Here is a 20,404-nt window from a genome sequence, read left to right as displayed (position 1 = left end):
TGGAGGAGGAGGCTTCTGATCTGATTTTTCAAATAGGAATAGGAGTTGGCCAGGAAGAGAGTGCCAGGTGGAGGGAAGTGTTGCGTATGGAAATGTGGGAGATTATGGCACATTTGGGGACGGTGACTGGTTTCAGGCATGAAGAAGAGGACTGGGATTAGGTTGGAGGTGAGCAGGGTCCAGACCCCAAAGGCCTTAGAGGCCACAGGAGGGGGCTTGGGTGTCATTTTAGATGCAATGGGGAGCCATGGAATGTTTTAAATGACAGAAGCTTCTGGAGAGAGAGAGCCTATGGAAGGAAGTGGGAGAGGGTGGGAGCAGGTATGAGCTGAGGCTGTCAAAACTGGCAGGAGAGACTTCCCTGGTGGTCCAGGGGTTACGACTCCAGGCTCCCAAGGCAGGGGGCACGGGTTCCATCCTTGGTTGGGGAACTAAGATCCCATATGCCATACAATCAAATAAATAAGTAAATACAATAAAAAAAAAAAAACTGGCAGGAGATGGGTCAGGCAAGGTTTCAGAGGATGTGGCAAGCAATTTGAGCTTCAAGAACAGTGGGAAGCCAGAACAATGTCTCTAGGGACGTAGTGAACATAAGAAGGTTCATAAAACTGAAACTGTGGACATGAGATGGTGGTCATGGAGGCCACAGGTCTATAGAAAGCAGGTGATTAGAGGAAGTAGCGATAATAATAACAGTAACAATAATAACTATGATGATGATAATGATGAAGATGGGTTGAGTGTCAGGCAGCTTTGAAGTCCATTTCCTATGGGAACTCATTTAATGAGTGTCCCCAGAGTATCCGGGTTGGGGCTTGATCATTTTGTACTTTGTTCTGCAAATGGCTTTTGGTTCCTCATGTGAACACAAAGCATTCTGGTTCTCGCTTCCTTGGGAGATGAATCATGTCCCACCTTGTGCTTAGAGGAGCTTTTGTATTTCCTTTACCTCCCATTCTTGGTGGAATGTTCTTTGCAGGCTGGACTTGGTTTTGAGCATCTTTGAATCCCCTCAGGCACTGGAAAAGGCCTTCAACAGCAATGGCCAGAACAATAACAATCACAGTGGAGATGTGCCAGGTCCCATGGAGGCATCACAGGGCCTGACTCATGCAATCATCACAGCCTTCTCGAGGCAGGTCCAATTATTGCTTCCATTTCTCAAATAGCTATTTGGAGGCTCAGGGAGGTTAGGACACTGATTCAAGATCACACAGCGGATCCAGCATTTGATACCAAAACGTCAGATCCAAAACTACAGCATACTCATAAAGCTCTCTCTAGATGAGAGGTGCTGGAGAAGTAAGCAGAGGCCAGAGCCTGTGGGTACTGGAAGTGTGGGAGTGTGGGCCTGGGTCTGAGAGCAATGGGGAGCTAAGGCAGGATTTGGAGCAGGGAAGAGGGAAGCCCCAAAAGATGCAATGATAGCAGCCCCCTCCTCCCTAAGACTGTGTCCTTCCTGCTGCAGCCTGAGCCGTGTGGTGAGTTAGGGATTCATTCAGTGACAGACAACAGAAAACTTGACCATAAGTGGCTTAAGTACACTAGTTTATGTCTCACATGGAACAACAACAAAAAAAATCTGTAGGAGGCAATAAAAAGTTAGCAGCAGCCTAGTAATGTTCGTTAAAGGCCCAGGCTCCTTCTTTCTTTCTCTTTCCCATTCTCAGCTGTTGCCCTCATGGTTGCAAGATGGCTGCTGTACCTCCAGGTAACAAGTCCATATTCCAGGCAGGGAAAAAAAAAAAGGCAAGGAAAATAGAAAGGAGCAGAGTGCCTGTTGCATTTGCGTTTCCAGTTTTAATTTCCAATTCCATTTTACTTATTTTATTTAAGCCAAGTGGCTATGTGATCCGGAAAAGTAGGAAAGGGATATATGACCCAAATCTACCAGTCTCTCTCTGCCTCCATGGCCACCAGCTGTCCTCTGCTCCTTGACATTCCAAGGAGCCAGTGGGTGAGACCATGGAAAGTGGCTTCATAACCTGGTGGCTGGTCTTTTACTCCCTTGCTCTGAGCTGCTGGTCAGGGGTTACAGTGTTTCTTATCAGTACCCCTCCAGATGTAATTCTTGGCACACTCAAGTGCGTTCATTGCTTCTCATTCATTGCTTTCCGCTTATCTGTTTCGGGTGAGCATAGGAAAACATTTCATCTGCACTTTCCCATTACACAAATCACAGGTCAAAAGTGGGTTAAATTCAGTCACCATAGGTGACACAAACAACTCTAAGGATGAGGCACCTTTTACAAAACTCAGAAAACACGCCCATGATAACAGTGCCCCTATCGGGAAAGCTAGAGCTTTCCAGAACCCTCTGTTTATGTCTCTTGGCCAGACTGGGTCACATGGCCCTTGCTGCAAGGGATTCTGGGAAGCAAGTGTTTAAGCTGAGGACATGACTGCTGCTGGCTGCACGGAATTCTGGGAACGTGAATATTTATATCCGAGGACAGCACTGTTGATAGCCTCAAGGGATTCTGGGGAAGTGACTAATGTTAGCTGGGTAGGGGGTTCTCTCTAGGTGCAGAGGATTCTGGGAAAGTGAGCACCTTTAGCTGATCATGTGGCTACCATCAGCTGTGATGAATCAGAGGAAGTGAATATTTCCAGGTGCAGACATGACTGCCAGTGACCATAAAACCTTCTGGGAAAAGCCATATCTTTAGCTAGGGATCTGGCCACCCCTAGCAGAAGGGATCCTGGGAAACTGGATATTTTTAGCTGGGCACACGGCCTCCTATAGCTTCAGATGATTCTGGGAAAGTGAATATTTTTACCTGGGGCCAGACAGTCTCCTAGCTTCAAGGGATTCTGGGAAAGTAATTTGTCTGGGAGTGAGACTGTCTGGGAGTTCAACCGAAGGGGGGGCTCTGTAGGCGAGGAAGGAGGCACGGGAGTGTGCCCCAGCTGGGTCATGTGCCCACAGGGGACGAGGAGGAGGAGGAGGACGGGTCCCGGGAGGAGCGGCTGCCTTCGTGCTTTGACTACGTCATGCACTTCCTGACGGTGTTCTGGAAGGTTCTGTTTGCCTGCGTGCCCCCCACCGAGTACTGCCACGGCTGGGCCTGCTTCGGCGTCTGCATCCTGGTCATTGGGCTGCTCACCGCCCTCATCGGGGACCTCGCTTCCCACTTCGGCTGCACCGTTGGCCTCAAGGACTCTGTCAACGCTGTTGTCTTCGTGGCCCTGGGCACCTCCATCCCCGGTAACCTCTCGGGAGACCACTTGTTGGGGGAGGGTCTCAGAGAAGCCAGGCAGGTGGAGGAGCCTAGGAGAAAGGTCCTGCAGAAATAAGGTGGTAGAATCAGACAGAACCAAGTCTGGTGGGTCCCTTAGAAATAGGAAGGTGGGGATAATAGAATCTAGGTGGGGGGAGCTCATGGATTCAATCTGTTGTTGTTATTTAGTCACTAAGTTGAGTCTGACTTTTTGTGATCCCATGGACTGTAGCCTGCCAGGCTCCTCTATGGGATTTCCCAAGCAAGAACACTGGAGTATGTTGCCATTACCTTCTCCAAGGGATCTTCCTGGCTCATTGGATCCACATCTCATGCACTGGCAGGTGGATTTTTTTTTTTAACCACCGAGCCATGTAACTTGAATTCTCCCTGAAAGCAACCAGATGGAATGTCCCATAGAAGTAAGGTGGTAGGAAATGGTAGAAACCAGATGATGGATTTTGTCAGAAGAAAGTGGCAGGACATTGAAGAGACGGTGTTGGAAGGGGAGGGGCATAGAAAGAAGGTGGGGACCTCGTAGAAACCATGCAGTGAGTTCCGTAGAAACAAGATATTAATATTCACCTCCCCTCCCCCTGCCAAGGAACCAGATGGGAGAGTCCATGGACCTCTGTTCCTGGGCATGATCACAACCAGGCCACTAGGCTTTAACCAGGCCAGTTAAAGCCATCAAAGCTTCAATTAAGATAAGGGGCAGAACAGAAACCAGATATGGGAGGAAATGCCATAGAAAGAAGACTCAGAGATGACAGCATATATTCTACTGAATCACCATGGCCAGGAATCTTCTTTCCCCCAAGTCTGAGGGAGGGTCCCTGAGAAACCAGGCGGCGCAGACAAATTCCTACAGGAGAGAGAAGACTAAGCTCGGAGCCTCACAGCTTTCTTTTCCTCATCATCAAATGCATTCACCAGCCAGGTGGTGGCGCTGTAGGCCCAGGAAGCAGGTGGTGGGGCCTGCAGAAAGCCACCAAGGTGAACGGTTCTGAGGCCTGCCCTCCACTCTAGAGACCTGCGAACTTAGCAAGCTATCTAGAAATGGGTGGAGGCCAGAGCAGCGAAGCTGTAGGCTCGACAGAAGCCAAGCAGGGAACTGATGGGCAAGAGGTGCCGGGTGAGTGGGGCCTGACATTTGTCCAGGCAGGTGGTAATGGGGTGACTGGGCCTGGAAACCGGGCAGGAGGAGGTTCATGGGAAACAGGTAGTGATTCCCATCGAAAGCAGGCAGCGAGTCCCAGAGAAAGTAGGCAGCGGGCCCCACAGAATAGAGTGGTTTCCACAACGATATAGTAGTGTGTCCCACACGAAGTAGACTGAGTTCTACAGAAGGCAGGCAACAAATCCCACAGAAAGCAGGTGGCAAGTCCCATATAGAGCAAGCAGCAGAGCCCATAGCAATATAGACTATGGTGGGGAATAACAGAAACTAGGCAGGGGACCCCATTGATCCAATGCGTCAACTGAGGCAAATAATGAGATGTCTCATACAGGTGGTGGGAAATGGTAAAAACCAGACGATAGATTCCATACAAAGAATGTGGCAGGGCATTGGAGAGACAGGTGATGGGAGAGGGTTTCATAGACTAAGGTGAGGACTTGACAGAAATCACATAGCGGGGCCCATAGAAGCGCTGAGTTCCAGACAGTGGGCAGTGGATCCAGACATTGCATGCAGATCTTGCATGCAATGCATGGATTGTGCATTGCATGCAGACCAGTCCCTCAGAAAGCAGGCAGTGGATCCCCTAGAGACAGGTGATGAGTTCCAGAGAGCAGGTAGTGTATTCCATTGGATGTAGACACCTTCCATAACAAAGCAGGCAGCCGGGCCTATAGCCAGCAGGCACAGGTCAAGCAACTGACTTTGGGCTTCCCTGGTGGCTCAGATGGTAAAGAATCTGCCCTCGATGTGGGAGACCCACGTTCAATCCCTGGGTGGAGAAGATCCTCTGGAGAAGGAAATGGCAACCTACTCCAGTTTTCTTACCTGGAGAGTCCCACTGGCAAGAGGAGCCTGGTGGGCTACAGTCCATGGGGGTCGCAAAGAGGCAGTCCCACACAACTGAGTGACTAACACTTTCACTTTGCCCCCTGGGTGGGATCAAGGGCCCAGAGCTCCAGAAGAGGGAAATCGTCTGGTTTCTACCATTTCCCACCACTTTAGTTCTATGGGGCATCCCATTGGTGCCTTTGGGGGTGAGGATTCAGTTGGCCTATTGAATCCACGGGGCGCTCTACTGGAGCTCTGACCACGCTGGATCCTCGGGGTCAGCGGGGTGCTGGTGGGTCTATCTGGGAACCAGGTGACTGACGGATGCTTGCGATGGGGGGAGGGTGTCACCCGCTGAGCCCCCTCTGACCCTCGATGTCCCCGCCCCGCAGACACATTCGCCAGCAAGGTGGCCGCGCTGCAGGACCAGTGCGCCGACGCGTCCATCGGCAACGTGACGGGCTCCAACGCCGTGAACGTGTTCCTGGGCCTGGGCGTGGCCTGGTCGGTGGCCGCAGTGTACTGGGCGGTGCAGGGCCGCCCCTTCGAGGTGCGCACCGGCACGCTGGCCTTCTCCGTCACTCTCTTCACCGTCTTCGCCTTCGTGGGCATCGCCGTGCTGCTCTACCGCCGCCGGCCGCACATCGGCGGCGAGCTGGGCGGCCCGCGCGGCCCCAAGCTCGCCACCACCGCGCTCTTTCTGGGCCTATGGTTCCTTTACATCCTCTTCGCCAGCCTAGAGGCTTACTGCCACATTCGGGGCTTCTAGGGCCCTCCGCAGGGACTCCGCCTCCAGCCTCGAGAGATCGCTGCATCCGTGCTGGACTGCATCTCCCTGGTCCTCCGGAGAGGCAACCTCCTCTCCGGGGACTCGGCCGCCCTTCCTCCAGGGACGTGATCGCCCCCCTCCTCACCGCCCCCACCCTGTCCTCCGTCCCCACTAAAAGCCTTCACTCTTTCCCTCCGGAGCCTCCCCAGGTCCTCCTGCAAAGAACAGCTCCTGCAGTTACCTGCAGCTCCTGCCCGCATCCCTGTTCGTTACTGGCTATGTTCCTGGAGAAATTTCCACCTCGAGGCCCCCCCCACCTCCACCCCGAGAACCCTACCCCATCTGTGATCCTCTCGATCTCTCCCTTGAGACTGCCAGCCTTGCTCTATCCCATAAGTCCCCGGTCCTCAAGAGGAACACCCCCGCCTCCTTCCAGGAACCTGTGCCCCAAGACCTCAGAACTTAGCCCTCCCTGAGGGGCCCTTGAAGGAGGCCGATCCATCCTAGGATGTCACGGATCTCGGGCCTCCCCCCAACCCTCAGGGGGCTCCGTCGGCCTGGGGGATAGGGGAACAGGTGGGTGCGTGCATGGGGGAGGGGACACACCTCCCTCCTCCCCCACCTCCGATTTCTCCACTCAGGCCCTTGGGAGGACGCTAATTCTCGAGGCTTGGAGAAGGGAGGGAAGGGGAGACGTTTGGGGTTTCAGAGCTGGAGGAGGCGCACTTTGGACCTGTAACTTCTCACATTCCAGAGCCCCCACTTGCCTCCACTACCTCTAAGAGCCCAGCCATGCCTTGGAGGGGAGGGGGCCTGTGTGTGTGTGTATATAGTGTGTTTGGGGCAGGGGGGATGCGGGAGGGTGCATGACTTGGGGAAAAGGGGGGGTGACAGACTTTTCTTTTGAGAGGGCAGCAGACACCCCCAGCCGTGAGAAGCGGCTTTGGGGAGGAGGCCGGGGATCCACGGGAGTATATAGCCAATCTCTCCCGACAATCTAGAAGGCTCAATTTGCCCTCAGTGCCAGCCAATTCGGGCAGGACCCTCGAAGAGGAGACCGAGGGTCCCAGAGGACCAATGCTACAAGCCAGCAAATGCTGCCACATCTCTGCCTGAAGGGGAGCAGGGGTGGGTGGGAGGGTGGGACGGGGGTCGGGGGGTCTGGGCGGGTGTTTTTAACTTTGGAGGCCACCTATCTGTTGGCTGGCCATGTACATTTTCTTACTGTTGATGTTTCCTGCCCAAAGGACATACTTGGGGTGTGAGGAGTGCTGCCTACTTCTTGGGACCCCCCCTGCAACCCCCATAACACCTGCTTCCCACCGGTTTTTAGCGTCCTATCCTCCTGTTGTGCATCACCCCCAACATCCCAGACCTGTTGCGTACTCCCTTCTCTACTCCCAGCTCATCAGCACTAGTCGCTGTCTCTGTGATTTCTGTAAAAGTTGCCATAAAACTGAAATTATGCCTGGAAAAACGGCCTCCCCGTGGGAAGTTGGAATTCACGACGAGAGAGCTAATGAAGTCTTTAAGATTTGGGCAACTGGAAAATACACCAAGTAACCTGGGTTTTTCCATGTTCCCAGCATCCTCTGCAGGACACGCCCGCTTGCACCAACCACTCTGAAGGTCCGCCCAGAGCTTCCCTTCACCACGCCCCCACTTATTACCCGGGAACTTTACTAGCCACGCCCCCATCCTTCACCCAAGAGCTTCCCTGGCCACGCCCCCTCCACACAGGAGCTTCCCTGGCCACGCCCCCACCCATCACCCAAGGGCTTCCCTGGCCACGGCCCCATGCCACCCAGGAACTTTCCCTAGCCACGCTCCCATTCCCTCCACCACAAACTCTTCTACGTCATAGGGTATCCTGGGAACACAAAAGAGGAGGATCCTGCGTTGCCTGAGGAAGAGAGCTGGGGTTGATGGGGGTTTCCTAAAGAAATCAGGTAACTTTCTCAGAGGACTTGTATGTGTGTGTGTGTGTGTCCCGATAAAGGGCACAGCCTGTTTAAAAGTGTCCAGCCTTGTGAGTTAATGACTGGTCGTCTTGCAAGTGGTTGAATCCTACAGGCCAGAATGGAGTGTGGACATGTGGGGAGTGGATCTGGGAGGGAGGGACTGGACAGTGTGAAGAATTTCCAGCCCAGAGAGTGAGGGCTTGGAAAGCCAAGTGGGGATAAGTACCAAGGACAGGCTTAGAGGATTCAGGTGAGTTCATGCCGAACGTGAGATGCCTGTGAGCCATCTAGAGGGTGAAGAGACATCCGGGGGACACCTTGAGCTCAGCCCAGGGAGCTGCACTTGAGAGAGATTTGGGATTTGTTGGCAAGGAGGTGTCACCAAGCCACAGGAGGGGGTGGGGCTGCTCTGGGGCCTGGGTAGCAGGAGAAGAAAGCAGAGCCTTGAGGACCCCTAACATCTAAGGGCCACATGGAAGGTGGGAGACCTGTCGAGGAGAAGAAGCCAGAGAAGTTGGTGGGAAACCAGGAGAGTGGGGCAACTGAAGCCAAGAGAAGTTTCTAGAATGAGGGCATGGTCAGCAGGACCCAAGGCTGTGAAGTGGAGGAAAATGAGAGCTTAGAGGCTCCCCGTGGGTTTAGATCTTGATGTAAGCAGTTGAGGGGAGAATGTGGGAGCAGAAGTCAGACTGAAGAAGAGTGAGGAGTGGGTAGAAGGTGGGGAAACTGAGTCAGAGCATGTAGATCAGAGTTTGGAGAATCTTGAGAGAGAGTTTCTAAAGGGAGTTACGGGCCTGAGAGGGCTTTTCCTGCAAGGTGGGAGGAGGTGTAGGGCAAGAGGGCACTGAAGGCAAGGGATCTGAAGCTGGCGAGAACAGTGCCAACAGCGGCGGGCGTTGAGGAGGGCCATGATGCTTGCACTGTGCGGCCTTATGCGGTCTGCCATCAGTCGTCAGAGTCAATTCCTTCTACTGAGGAAACAGGCTCAGAGAGAGGAAGCAACTTGCCCAAAGTCCCACAGCAAGGAAGGGCAGAGAAGACGTCCAGGGCGCAGAACGGGAGCAGGACACCTCTAATTCTACCAGATGTGAACCAGGACAACGGGGACAGAGGCAGGGAAAGGTGTGAGCCTGGAGACAGGAAAAGGAGTGCGGTCTCTGCTTCAAACAGGGGCGTTTCCAGGGCTTGGGATTGGACACAAAAAGGAGCATCACAGATGCCGATTCACCCCACCAGCAACGCCATGTTCCTCGCCTGGATACAAGGTCTTCCAAGGGGCAGCTTGGGAGCAATTTGAATTATTTGTCATTGGAAACAACATAGCATAATGATTTACTGTCTCAGTGCTTCAGTTCCTTCACCTGGAAAATGGGGATGAAGTGAAGTGAAGTGAGGTCGCTCGGTCGTGTCTGACTCTTTGCAACCCCATGGACTGTAGCCTACCAGGCTCCTCAGTCCATGGGATTTTCCAGGCAAGAGTACTGGTGTGGGTTGCCATTTCCTTCTCCAGGGGATCTTCCCGACCCAGGGATCGAACCTGGGTCTCCCGCATTGTAGGCAGACACTTTACCATCTGGGGGCTTCCCTGGTGGCTCAGATGGTAAAGAATCTGCATGCAATGGGGGAGACTTGGATTCAACCCCTGGGTCAGGAAGACCTGAAGAAGGGAATGGCTACCCACTCTGGTATTCTTGCCTGCTCCCATGGACAGAGGAGCCTGGTGGGCTACAACTCATGGGGTCACAGAGTTGGAGACGACTGAGTGACTTTAACAGTTTCACTTTCAATAATAATAGGAACTAATAGTGCCTAATAATAATAGGAACTAATACTAAGAAGTCCCTGTTTCACAAGATTATTGTATTAAATTGTATGATTATTGTATTAAATATACATATATATTTTTTAGACTACTACCTAACAACAGTAAGAGCTTAGGCAAGAGGGTAAGGGGGCTACAGAAGATGAGATGGTTGGATGGCATCACTGACTCAATGGACATTAAGTTTGAGCAAACTCTGGGAGATAGTGAAGGACAGGGAAGCCTGGTGTGCTGCAGTTCATGGGGTCCCAGAGAGTCGGATACAACTTAGTGAGTGAACAACAAAGTAAGAGCTTAGTAGATGGGAATAGTTATACTTTCCAGTTTACTTGCTCATTTACACATACACACCCCATCCAGGAACAACTAGCGTCAAAAGGACAGAGAAATGCAAGACTTCCCGTGAACTGCTTTGTCACCTGAGTCCCAGTTCTTCAATCATCAAGCCCAGGGGACAAGAAATAGACAAGCGGGAGTATGCTTTCCTCTCCCTGCAGACCCTGGGATTCTTTCATTCACGTGTCCATTGGGTGCCTGCCTGTGTCTGGCACTGTGCATGGGACACTGCAGAGACCAAAATGTTGCTGGGCCCTGTTCTTCCCAGGTTGACACTGTGGTCAGGGGGACAGATGCCCAACAGGGTGCCAGAGGTGATAGCCTCGCTGGGACTTGTGAGGGCAAGGACTCTGTAGTAAGACACCACAGGACGCCCGTGTCACCGAACTGGGTGACTTAGGCAAATGTTAAAAAGGAGATATTAACAAGGCTGTGCACGGTATAGGGAAACAAGGGATGGTGGGCAGTCTGGGGCTAGAAGATAAGATGTTCCCACTTCTATCCTGCCGGGCTGGTTTCTAGAACCTGGAGAGGTGCTCTATGTAAGCCCTCATAAGTGTAAAATGTTAGTTGCTCAGTTATGTCCGACTCTGCGACCCCATGGACTATAGCCCGCCATGTTCCTCTGTCCATGGGATCCTCCAGGCAAGAATACTGGAATGGGTTGCCATTTCCTTCTCCAAGGGATCTTCCCGACCCAGGGATCAAACCTAGGTCTGTCGCATTGCAGGCGGATTCTTTACTCTTTGAGCCACCAGGGGAGCCCCATAAGAGCTTCCTATTCATATTTTTATTAATAGCAATTAGGTATGAGTTTAGATGTGACTAGCAGGGATCCAAAATAGTAGTGGTTTAAATAAGATTAGAATTTATTTCTCTCTTGTGTAACAGTTACAGCTGGTACGGCAGCTCTATTTCAGGAAAGGGAAAGTGTTAGTCGCTCAGTCCTGTCCGACTCTTTGCAACCCCAGGGACTGTAGCTCTTCTGTCCATGGGATTTCCCAGGCAAGAATACTGGAGTGGGTTGCCATTCCCTTTTTCAGGAAATCTTCCTGACCCAGGGATCGAACCCAGGTCTCCTGCATCGCAGGCAGATTCTTTACCGTCTGAGCTGCCACGGAAGCATGCAAAGTAGCTGCTCTACTAGTCACTCGGACATAGCCGGACTATGACCCTCATCTATTTGGTCCAAGATGGCGCACCTCCATGACGTCATCATGCAACCGGAAGGAGGGAGAGGGGAGGAGAGGTCCCGGATCCACCATCTTCTGTAAGGCTTTGACCCAGGAGTTCCACGTATCGCTTCCTTCTACATCTTAGTGTCCAGATCGGAACCATCTGGTTTCACTGAGCTGGAAGAGGAGCTAGGGAAAATATAGTTTTAGTTCTCAGTCATCATGCTAAAAGTCATAGAGGATTTTTAAAGGAAGATGAGAGATTGGATGTTGAGGAGCAATGAACAGTCTCTTCTGCAGAAAGCTTTGCGGAAACTCATAGAGTTGATGCTCTGAAAAGCAATCAGACTCTAGGTATGAAATCACCACTGAAATTAATGCCAAAGAGCCCCAGATTCTTTGTATCGCCTGCTCTTTAAAAAAAAAAAAAAAAACCCTTCATTTTGTATTGGAGTATGGCGGATTAACAATACTGTGACAGTTTCAGGTGAACAGCGAAGGAAGTCAGCCATACATATACATGTATCCATTCTCCCCCAAACTCCCTTCCCATCCAGGCTGCCACACAACGTTGAGCTGAGTTCCGCATGCTATACAGTAGGTCCTTGTTGGTTAGGCATTGTAAATATAGCCATGTGTACATGTCCATCCCAAACTCTCTACCTATCCCTTCCCCTGATCCTTCCCCCCAACTGGCACCCATCGGTTTGTTGTCTAAGTCTGTGCATCACCTGTTCTGAGATTAAGGTCTTCATCTGGATCCAGTCCTGATCCTCTAATGTTCCCAGACTCTGAAATGCACATTTCCTCTGCTTCACCTGTCTTAACAGTTCCCCGAGTCCTTAGTCTATTTCATCCAAATAAATCTTCAGACTAAAACCTCCCCCTAATCCTTCAATTTCTTCACCCACCTTTCTGTGACACTCCAAGCATCTCATTCTGGGTACGTGTGGTTACCTAACAACCACCCCAAACTTAGCGACTTAAAAATGACAAGTTATTATCTCTTGTGGTTGGCCCCAGTTCACTTAGGCTCTCCGGGTGGACTTGGGGTCTCTCACGATTGTGATCAGCTGTCAGATGAGACTGCAGTTATCTGAAGGCAAGTCACTAACTCCTAAGATAACTTCCTCACGTGGCTGACAGTTGATGCTGACTGTCAGCTGAAAGCTGAGCCAGGGCTGTTGACAGGAGCCCGTGTCTTTCTTGACAATTTCTGTTTCCCTTTCTTCTGTATCTTGTCTGTACACTGCTGTCTCCCTCCCCACCACCCTGTCCATCTCTTTCCAGAGGTCTCTGTCTCTCTTTGATGCTGTCTCCTCCATTTCCTTAATTTCCCCTCTCTCTGTGTGTCTCTGCTTTGCTTTCTCAATTGTATCTTCATGCCTTCCCTCTTTCTCTCTCTCTTTCCAAGTGTCAGCCTCCCCCTGCCCCCCACCTCCCCTGTGTCTGTGTCTCTCTGTGTGTAACAGTTATCTATGACCGAGCAACAAACCACCCTGAAACTTGGTGGCTTAAAACAACAATCCTCACAATTCTGTGTGTTGCTGGTGGTGGTGGCTGAGGTCACCATGTGGCTGTGTCCATCTTGGAGCTTGGTTGGGGTTGCAAGGTGCCTTCATCTGTGGCTGGCAGTGGGTACTGTCTGTGGGCTGGGCCACTTCAGCTCTCCCTGGAGCCCCCTTGGCTAAGTGAACTCTTTATGGCATGGTGTCTGGATTCCAAGAGAGCTGCTTTGAAAGCTGTAAGCCCATGTCTGCCATATCCCCTGGGTCAAAGCAAGTCACAGGATTCAAGGGGCGAGGTAATAGACACCACCTCTCAGTGGGTGGAGAGGGTGCCTGGAAGAAGGGGAGGAGTTGTTGGAGACCATCTGTGGTAGGCTGAATGATAGACCCCCCGCCCAGAAGATATCCACATCCTAATTTCTGGAGACTGTGAATGTGTTCACTCATGTGACAAAACAGGATTTTGCAGGTGTAATTACGTTAAGGATCTTGAGATGGGAAGATGATCCGGGATCAGCCTGGATCAGCATGGATCCTCAGAAGGGGGAGGCAAACAGGAGATAATGCCACACGCAGAGGAGGAGGCCGTGTGAAGATGGGGCAGAGATTTGAAGATGCTGGTCTTGAAGATTGGAGCAATGTGGCCACAAGCCAGGGAATGCTGCAGCCCCCAGAAGCCAGAACAGGCAGGGAACTGCTTGTTCCCTAGAACCTCCGGAGGGGTTGCAGCCCTGCTTGATTTTGGCCATGGGGACTGATTTTGGACTTTCATCTTCTGGGACTGTGAGAGAATAAAGTTGTGCTGTTCTAAGCCATTGATGTTGGGCTGGTTTGTTACAGCAGCAACTACACCGTGTCTGGAGTTAATTCACCACTGCCACTTGTTGTGAGTTTCTATAGATCTCTATATCTTGAACTCTTTTTTAAAATTATGATAAAATACGCTTCACACGCTTATAATTGAGGCTTCCCTGGTGGCTCAAGTGATAAAGAATCTGCCAGCAATACAGGAGACCTGGGTTGGGAAGATCCCCTAGAGAAGGAAATGGCAACCCACTCCAGTATTCTTTCCTGGAAAATCCCATTGACAGAGGAGCCTGGTGGGCTCTCATCCATGGGTTTACAAAAAGTTGGATACAACTCAGTGACTAAATGACAACAAGAACACTTCACATAAAATGTACTGTTTTAGCCGTTTTCAAGGGCACGTTGTGGAGCCGCCATCACTGTCTAGTTCCAGACCCTTCTCATCACACCCAGCCACTCCCCATTCACCCCTCCACCCCTGCCCCAGGCAGCCACTAATCTTCTTCCTATCTCTATGGATTTGCCTATTCTGGATATTTCATGTAAATGGCATCCTGCTATATGTGGGGTTTTGTTTTAATGTTTGAATTTTATTCATGTATGTATTTTTGCCTGTGCTGGGTCTTCGTTGCTGCAAGCGGTGGCTACCCTCTGGTTGGGGTGCACAGTCTTCTCCTGGCGGTGACTTCTCCTGCTGCAGAGCACAGGCTTCAGTAGTTGTCTTAGCTGCTCCAAGGCACGTGGGATCTTCCCGCACTGGGAACGAACCTGCGTTCCCTGCATTAGCAGGCAGACTCCCAACCACTGAACCACCAGGGAAGTCCAATACATGGTCTCTTGTGACTGACTTCTTTCACTCAGCATGAGTAACGTTTTCAAGGTCCATCCATGTGGTAGCATGAGAAACTGAACCAATAGGATGCATGGATAAATAGATAATGAAAGATTTATTTTAAATAATTGGCTTATGTGATTGTAGAGGCTGAAAAGTCCCAAATCAGTGGAACTCAGGGAGGCACTGAGGTTGCAGCTCAAATCTGAAGACAGTCTGGAAACAGAATTCCCCTTTGCTTAGGGAACCTCAGTCTGTTTTTCTTTAAGGCATTCAGCAGATTGGGTGAGGCCCACCCACGTTATGGAGGTTAATCTCCTTAACTCTGGGCACGATAGCTTAGTCGAATGAACATATACAATTAACCATCATAGCCGAGGGGGGAGGATTCCCTTCTCCTTTTACCCCACTTTCTGCTCATCCACCATGTCCCTGCCTGGCCACTGTCCCAGGCTTGTTTGTAAGGTGATTCCAGGAAATACTGGAGGAGAGACAGGGAAGGAAAGCATTAAGGGGTGTGTTGATGAACAGGTCACCCACTTCCTATGGGCAGTGAGGTCCACTGAGGACTCTAGAACCCTCTTTGGGAGCCCAACCTGGAGTGAAGAAGTTGGGGTCTTTATTAACTCCCGGCTGATGAAAGGGAGGGCTGCTTCATTCAGTGGGGAGTTACAGGTACCACCGTTGGGGGCTGCTGTTGGGTCAGAGGGGTGTGAATGGGACTTCCCTCTTCCCCAAGGAAAATGCATGTTAGTTGCTCAGTTTTGTCCGACTCTGCGATCCTATGGACTATTGCCTGCCAGGTTCCTCTATTCATGGGAATCTCCAGGCAGGAAAACTGGAGTGGGTTGCCATTCCCTTCTCCAGGGGATCTTCCCAACCCAGGGATCGAATCCGTGTCTCCCGCGCTGCAGGCAGATATTTTACCATCTGAGCCACCAGGGAAGTTCCTTAGGCACCAAGGAATGAGGGGGGTGCAATTGTGCCCAGGTCTCCCGCCCACGCCCCCGTCCCCGGCCCCACACCCCCAGCTCCCTCCTCAGCACTCAGCTTCTGCAGTCCCAGCAACAGGGATGGGCTTGCTCCCAGCATCTCCTCTGTGTCCTCCCATCCCCCTGAGGACTAAAGTCAGACTCTCAGGAGGACTTCCAGACAGGACTGGGGAGGAGGGCGGGGGAGAGAAGGCCTCCAGGGTCTCCCAGGGCACCTGCCCGCTAGCTCGTCCCCCCCTTGCCCTCTCCTTGCAATTTTCTCTTCCTAAGGTGGAGGGAAGGAAATGTCAAGGATGATGGATTGAAAGGGGGCAGCTGGGGTCAGAAGAGGAGGGACCACAGGGTGGAGGGGAAGGGGAACACACAAGAGGCAGGGGGGAGGGTGCAGGGGAGGGAGGGGGCCCAGAACAAAACATCATCGGGTGTGGGGAGGGCAACAGAGTAAGACAGGAGGAGACAGAGAAGGAGGAGAGGGAAACCAGAGCCCTAACACGCAGCGCTGAGGAAGGTGGGAAAGGCTGAGGAATTCCGGCAGAGACAGCTCCAGGTTGAAAGTAATCCTCAGGCCTCTCACCCAGTGCACAAAGCCAAAGAGAGGCCGCCACTTGGAGATGCACAGGAGGAAACCAGAGACTGAGAGGTGGAGAGACAACCTGAGCAGGGCAAAGCGGGGAAAGGGAGAAAGGGAGAGATACAGACAGAGGGAGATAGAAACGGAGGCAGAGAGTTACAGAGAGACCCAGGGGCAGAGACAGACAGAAACAAACAGTCCCCGGGGACCCAGGGTTGGGGCATAGAGGTGGAGACATGGAGAGAGAAAAAGAGATGGAGAGACAGAGGTCCCCAGAGACAGAGACGGGGCTGGGGGTGGGGGTGGGGAGACAGAAAAAGAAGAGATGGAAAGTGAGAGTGAGAATGTGTGAGAGAGATGGAGACAGAGACACAGGCACAGAGAAAAAGATGCAGAGACAGATGGACAGACGGACAGACAGACACAGCCAAGGACACAGTGAAAGAAGAAGGGGAGAGGAGGGGGGGGGGCGAGGCAAAAGGAGTGAAGCGGGAGACTCAGAAAGGAGACAGGAGGCAGATTCAGAAAACAAGGCCAGAGAGACGGGAAGGGGGCTGGGGTGGGGGGAGTCGCGGCCCTGGCCCTCCCCCGCCCAGGTCAGGCCCGGTCCGCCCCGTGGCCTCTGCCGAGCCATGGCTAATGGTATGATTGCTTGGCGGGGCGGCAGGCAGCGGGTGACAAATGAGCCGCCGGAGTCACCAGCTCTGGTGATGGATGGCCTGGCGGCGGGCAGGAGGGGCCGGCGTGGGCTGGGGTGGGGGAGGCGCCCACCAAGATAAATGTTTCCTTCTCCTGGAGCCGGGCCAGGCACAGGAGGAGGAACTGGCGAGGAGACTAGGAGAAGCCTGGGCAGCTAGGTGCAGGAAGGCAGAAACTCAGGAACAGGGGTGGGGGCGCAGAGAGGTGCAGAGACAAAGGCCAGAGACACGGGTCCCCAGAGACGACGGAGTTGGGGCGGCGGCGGGAGAGAAAGAGAAAAGGAGAGATTGGGAGCAGGAGAGAGAGATGGAGACGGAGACATGGAGAGATCGTCCAGAGAAAGAGAGACAGAGAGAAAGAAAAGTAGAGGGAGAGACACATGAGGCAGGCAGCTGGAAAGACAGACAGACACCCAAGACAGAAACACAGCCCCTGACTCAGGACCCTGTCTTTCCCTACCTCTGAGATACAGACCCTGGGAGAGAGACCAGGAGTTGGGGAGGGGGGCAAGGGGGACATAGCTGATGACAAAGGGGGGAAACTGAGGCAGGGAGCTGGCAGGCTCTAGAGAGAAGATGCGGGAGTGCTGAGTGGCTCCCAGCAGGGTTCCTCCCCACCACCCACTAACAGCTTGGATGCCAAGTGTTGCCCTGGGAGGTCCCCCAGATCCACAGGGGTGCTCTAAGGCCTGGGATGGGGTTAAGGGTTGAGATCCCTCCTAAGGCTGGTGTTCACGTGGGAGTCTGTGCCTCTGCTGAGATGCGCTCACACGCACACACAGACAGATGAAGAAACACATCCAGATACACATATCCAGAGAGTGTGTTAGTCGCTTAGTCGTGTCCGACTCTTTGCGACCCCATGGACTGTAGCCCGCCAGCCTCCTCTGTCCATGGGGATTCTCCAGGCAAGAATACTAGAGTGGGTTGCCATGCCCTCCTCCAGGGGTTCTTCCCCACCCAGGGATTGAACCCAGGTCTCCCTCACTGCAGGCAGATTCTTTTACCATTTGAGCCACGAGGGAAGCCCAAACACACATCCAGAAAGGCATGAGAGCAGGTAAGAGGCTTCCAGATACCTACACACCCGGGCCCACACAGCACCTCACGGATGCAGACAACCAGCAAACACTGGCACCCTCCCCTGCCTGGGACAAAGGGTCCAAGGGTCCCTCCAGGAACCACTAAAGGGAGACAGCTCTGCAGAGAGTTGGGCTGGTGTGTTTGTGTGCATGTGTGTGCGTGCGTGCGTGTGTGTGTGTGTGTGTGTGTGTGTCTGGGTGAGACAGACTGGGGCAGAGGGAGTGAGAAAGCCAGCCTCCCCCCTCATTCCCCCTCCAGCCTCTGGCCTTTCCCATCAGTTTCTCTCCCAGACATTCCTATTTTCTCCTGCTCTTCTCTTTAATTAAAAAGATTTATGCTCAAGAGTCCAAGCCCCTCCTCCTCGTCTGGGGGCTGAGTTCAGAGCGATGAGAGGAATAACTCTGGTCTCTGTCTCTCTGTGTCTCTCCCTTCCTCTCTCTCCTCAGTCTCTCCCCCCCTCCGCTCTCCTCTCTCCGCATCGCTCTGGGACTCGGTCTGACCCCCTTTCCTTCTTTCTCTCTTTCCACTGCTCTGTTTTCACCTCTCCTCGAGCCACTCAGCCCCCTAAATTGGCCTCACCCAGACCCCCACCCAGTTAAGACACAACTGCTTCCTTCCTTCCATCCACTCCCTCTACCCCTGACCCCCATCACCGTCAGATGGGCCATCCTTCTTGTCTTCAGGACAAGCTTGGGCCTGGGGACCTCAGCACGCCCCTCCAGACCCAAAGCGAAGCTGGGGGCCTAGATCCCAGACTCCTACACCCTAAGCTTCGACTGAAGGCTGTAGGGGGAGGGGAGAGGGGGGCGCACCCAGAAGAGCTTTGCATCTTTAATTAAAAAGTGATTTAAATTAATTTTCTGCTCCAAAACCCCTATCTGGGGGGCGGGGTACGTGTGGCAGTGATTAAAGGCTCTTCTCTACCCCTCTGCCTTCCTTAAAGGGCCAGTGTCACCCGAGGAACAGTGCCTGGGAGAGTTTTGGGGGAGCATCCATTGGGATGAGGACCCCAGACTCAGTCAAGGCGGCCAGAGTCTGAGTGTCCTGGCACCTTCCAGTTTAACCATTTCGCCATCACTCACTCCCCGCCCCCTTGGGACCCTGTCTCATTCAGGGGAAATTGAGGCTTAGAAAGGAAAGAGCTGATCTGAGGTGGGTCTGGACCCCAGATCCTTGGAGATGGCCAGGGAGGAAAGCTGATGGTGTGCCGAGGGGGCGTGTCAAAGGACAAGAGTCAGGGACACAGAGAAAGACAGGGACAGTCCTGGATGAGACAGAGGCAAGGCGGTGGGTCGTGTGGATGTGAAGCTGAGCCCTGGGTGGATGAGAGGGGCCTTCCTGGGAGGCTGGGGGGACCGGGCCATCACCTTCGGCCCCCCACTCTGGGACAGCTGCTGCTGTCCTAACCTCAGTCCTTCTTGCTGTAACTCCAGTGGTCTGACTCCCTTCCCCGGGGCCTGGGTGGTTTTGTTTAATTTCCACAAGACAGGAGGAGGAGGGAGCAGCAGGGTGTGGCAGAGATTGAGCTGTTTATGAGGGTCATAAAAATATCCTTAGAGAGCCCAGCAGGGGTGCGGGTATGGTCTCCAGCCAGCCCTCTCAGCCCCCTTCTCTCTCTCTGAGACTCCGTCTGCCCACCTCTGCCCCTCCTTTCCCTGGGTGTTCATCTCCTCTAACTTCTGTCCCCTTCTCTCTGGATCTCTGCCTCATTTCTTTTCTAGAATTCTTCCTCTGGGGTGATGGTTTCTAGCTGTTGGGGGTCAAGCATTCTTTTTGATCATAGGATGAAAACTATGGGCCATCTCCCTGTAAAATCACATAGGCACCAGGTCCGTACTTTGCCAGGAAGACTTGAGGGAGTTCACAGGCCTCCTGATACCCACTTACACATCCCCTTGAGAATCTGAGGTCACCAAAGGATAAAGACCCTCCTGCAGGGCTTCCCTAGTGGTCCAGGAGTTAAGAATCCGCCTTGCAATGCAGGGGATGCTGGTTCGATCCCTGGTCCGGGAAGATCCCACATGCCAAGGAGCAACTAAGTCCATGCACCACAACTATTGAGCCTGTGCTCTAGAGCCCGTACTCCGCAACTAGAGAAGCCACTGCAGTCAGAAGCCCACGCACCGCAACTGGAGACTCAGCCCTGCTCGGCGCAACTAGAGAAAGCCTGCGTGCAGCAATGAAGGTGCAGCACGGCCAAAAATAAAATGAATAAAAAAAAATTAAGGAAAAACACATGGAAGGACTTGCCCGGTGGTCTAGAATCTGCCTACCAGTGCAGTTCAATCCCTGGTCCAGGAAGACTCCACATGTTGCGGAGCACCTAAGCCCATGAGCCACAACTACTGAGCCGGAGTGCTGTAAGTACTGGGCCCGCATTCCACAAGAGAAGCCCGCACACTGCAGTGAAGACCCAGCACAGGCGAAAATAAATACATTTTAAAAATTAACAAACAAAACACATGCCATCTTTTTTTTTTTCCCAAAGACCCTACTGTAGAAAACGCCAGTGAGAGAATGAATCCCAGGGGTCTTGCTCTCCCTCCTGCCCTCGCTGGCCTGGAAAACATTCCTGCCCCAGGCCCTTTGCACCTGCCATCCCTCTGCCTGGCATG

At 52.7% G+C, this 20,404-nt stretch overlaps 1 protein-coding gene across 1 annotated transcript in view; it reads left to right on the top strand.

The window, feature by feature from the left end:
- Positions 1-6,250, top strand: part of SLC8A2 (solute carrier family 8 member A2) — a 33,176-nt gene extending 26,926 nt beyond the window's left edge. Inside the window, exons 9-10 of the mRNA XM_061388807.1 lie at positions 2,933-3,211; positions 5,628-6,250. Of these exons, the coding sequence (XP_061244791.1) occupies positions 2,933-3,211; positions 5,628-6,004 (656 nt within the window). The 3' untranslated portion in view covers positions 6,005-6,250. The remainder of the gene's footprint in view (positions 1-2,932; positions 3,212-5,627) is intronic.
- The last annotated feature ends 14,154 nt before the right edge of the window (positions 6,251-20,404 follow it).

Source organism: Bos javanicus, chromosome 18, assembly GCF_032452875.1.
Source record: "Bos javanicus breed banteng chromosome 18, ARS-OSU_banteng_1.0, whole genome shotgun sequence".
Taxonomy (NCBI): domain Eukaryota; kingdom Metazoa; phylum Chordata; class Mammalia; order Artiodactyla; family Bovidae; genus Bos; species Bos javanicus.
Note: the sequence above shows the minus strand (reverse complement) of the source record. Positions and strands in the feature narration are given on the sequence as shown.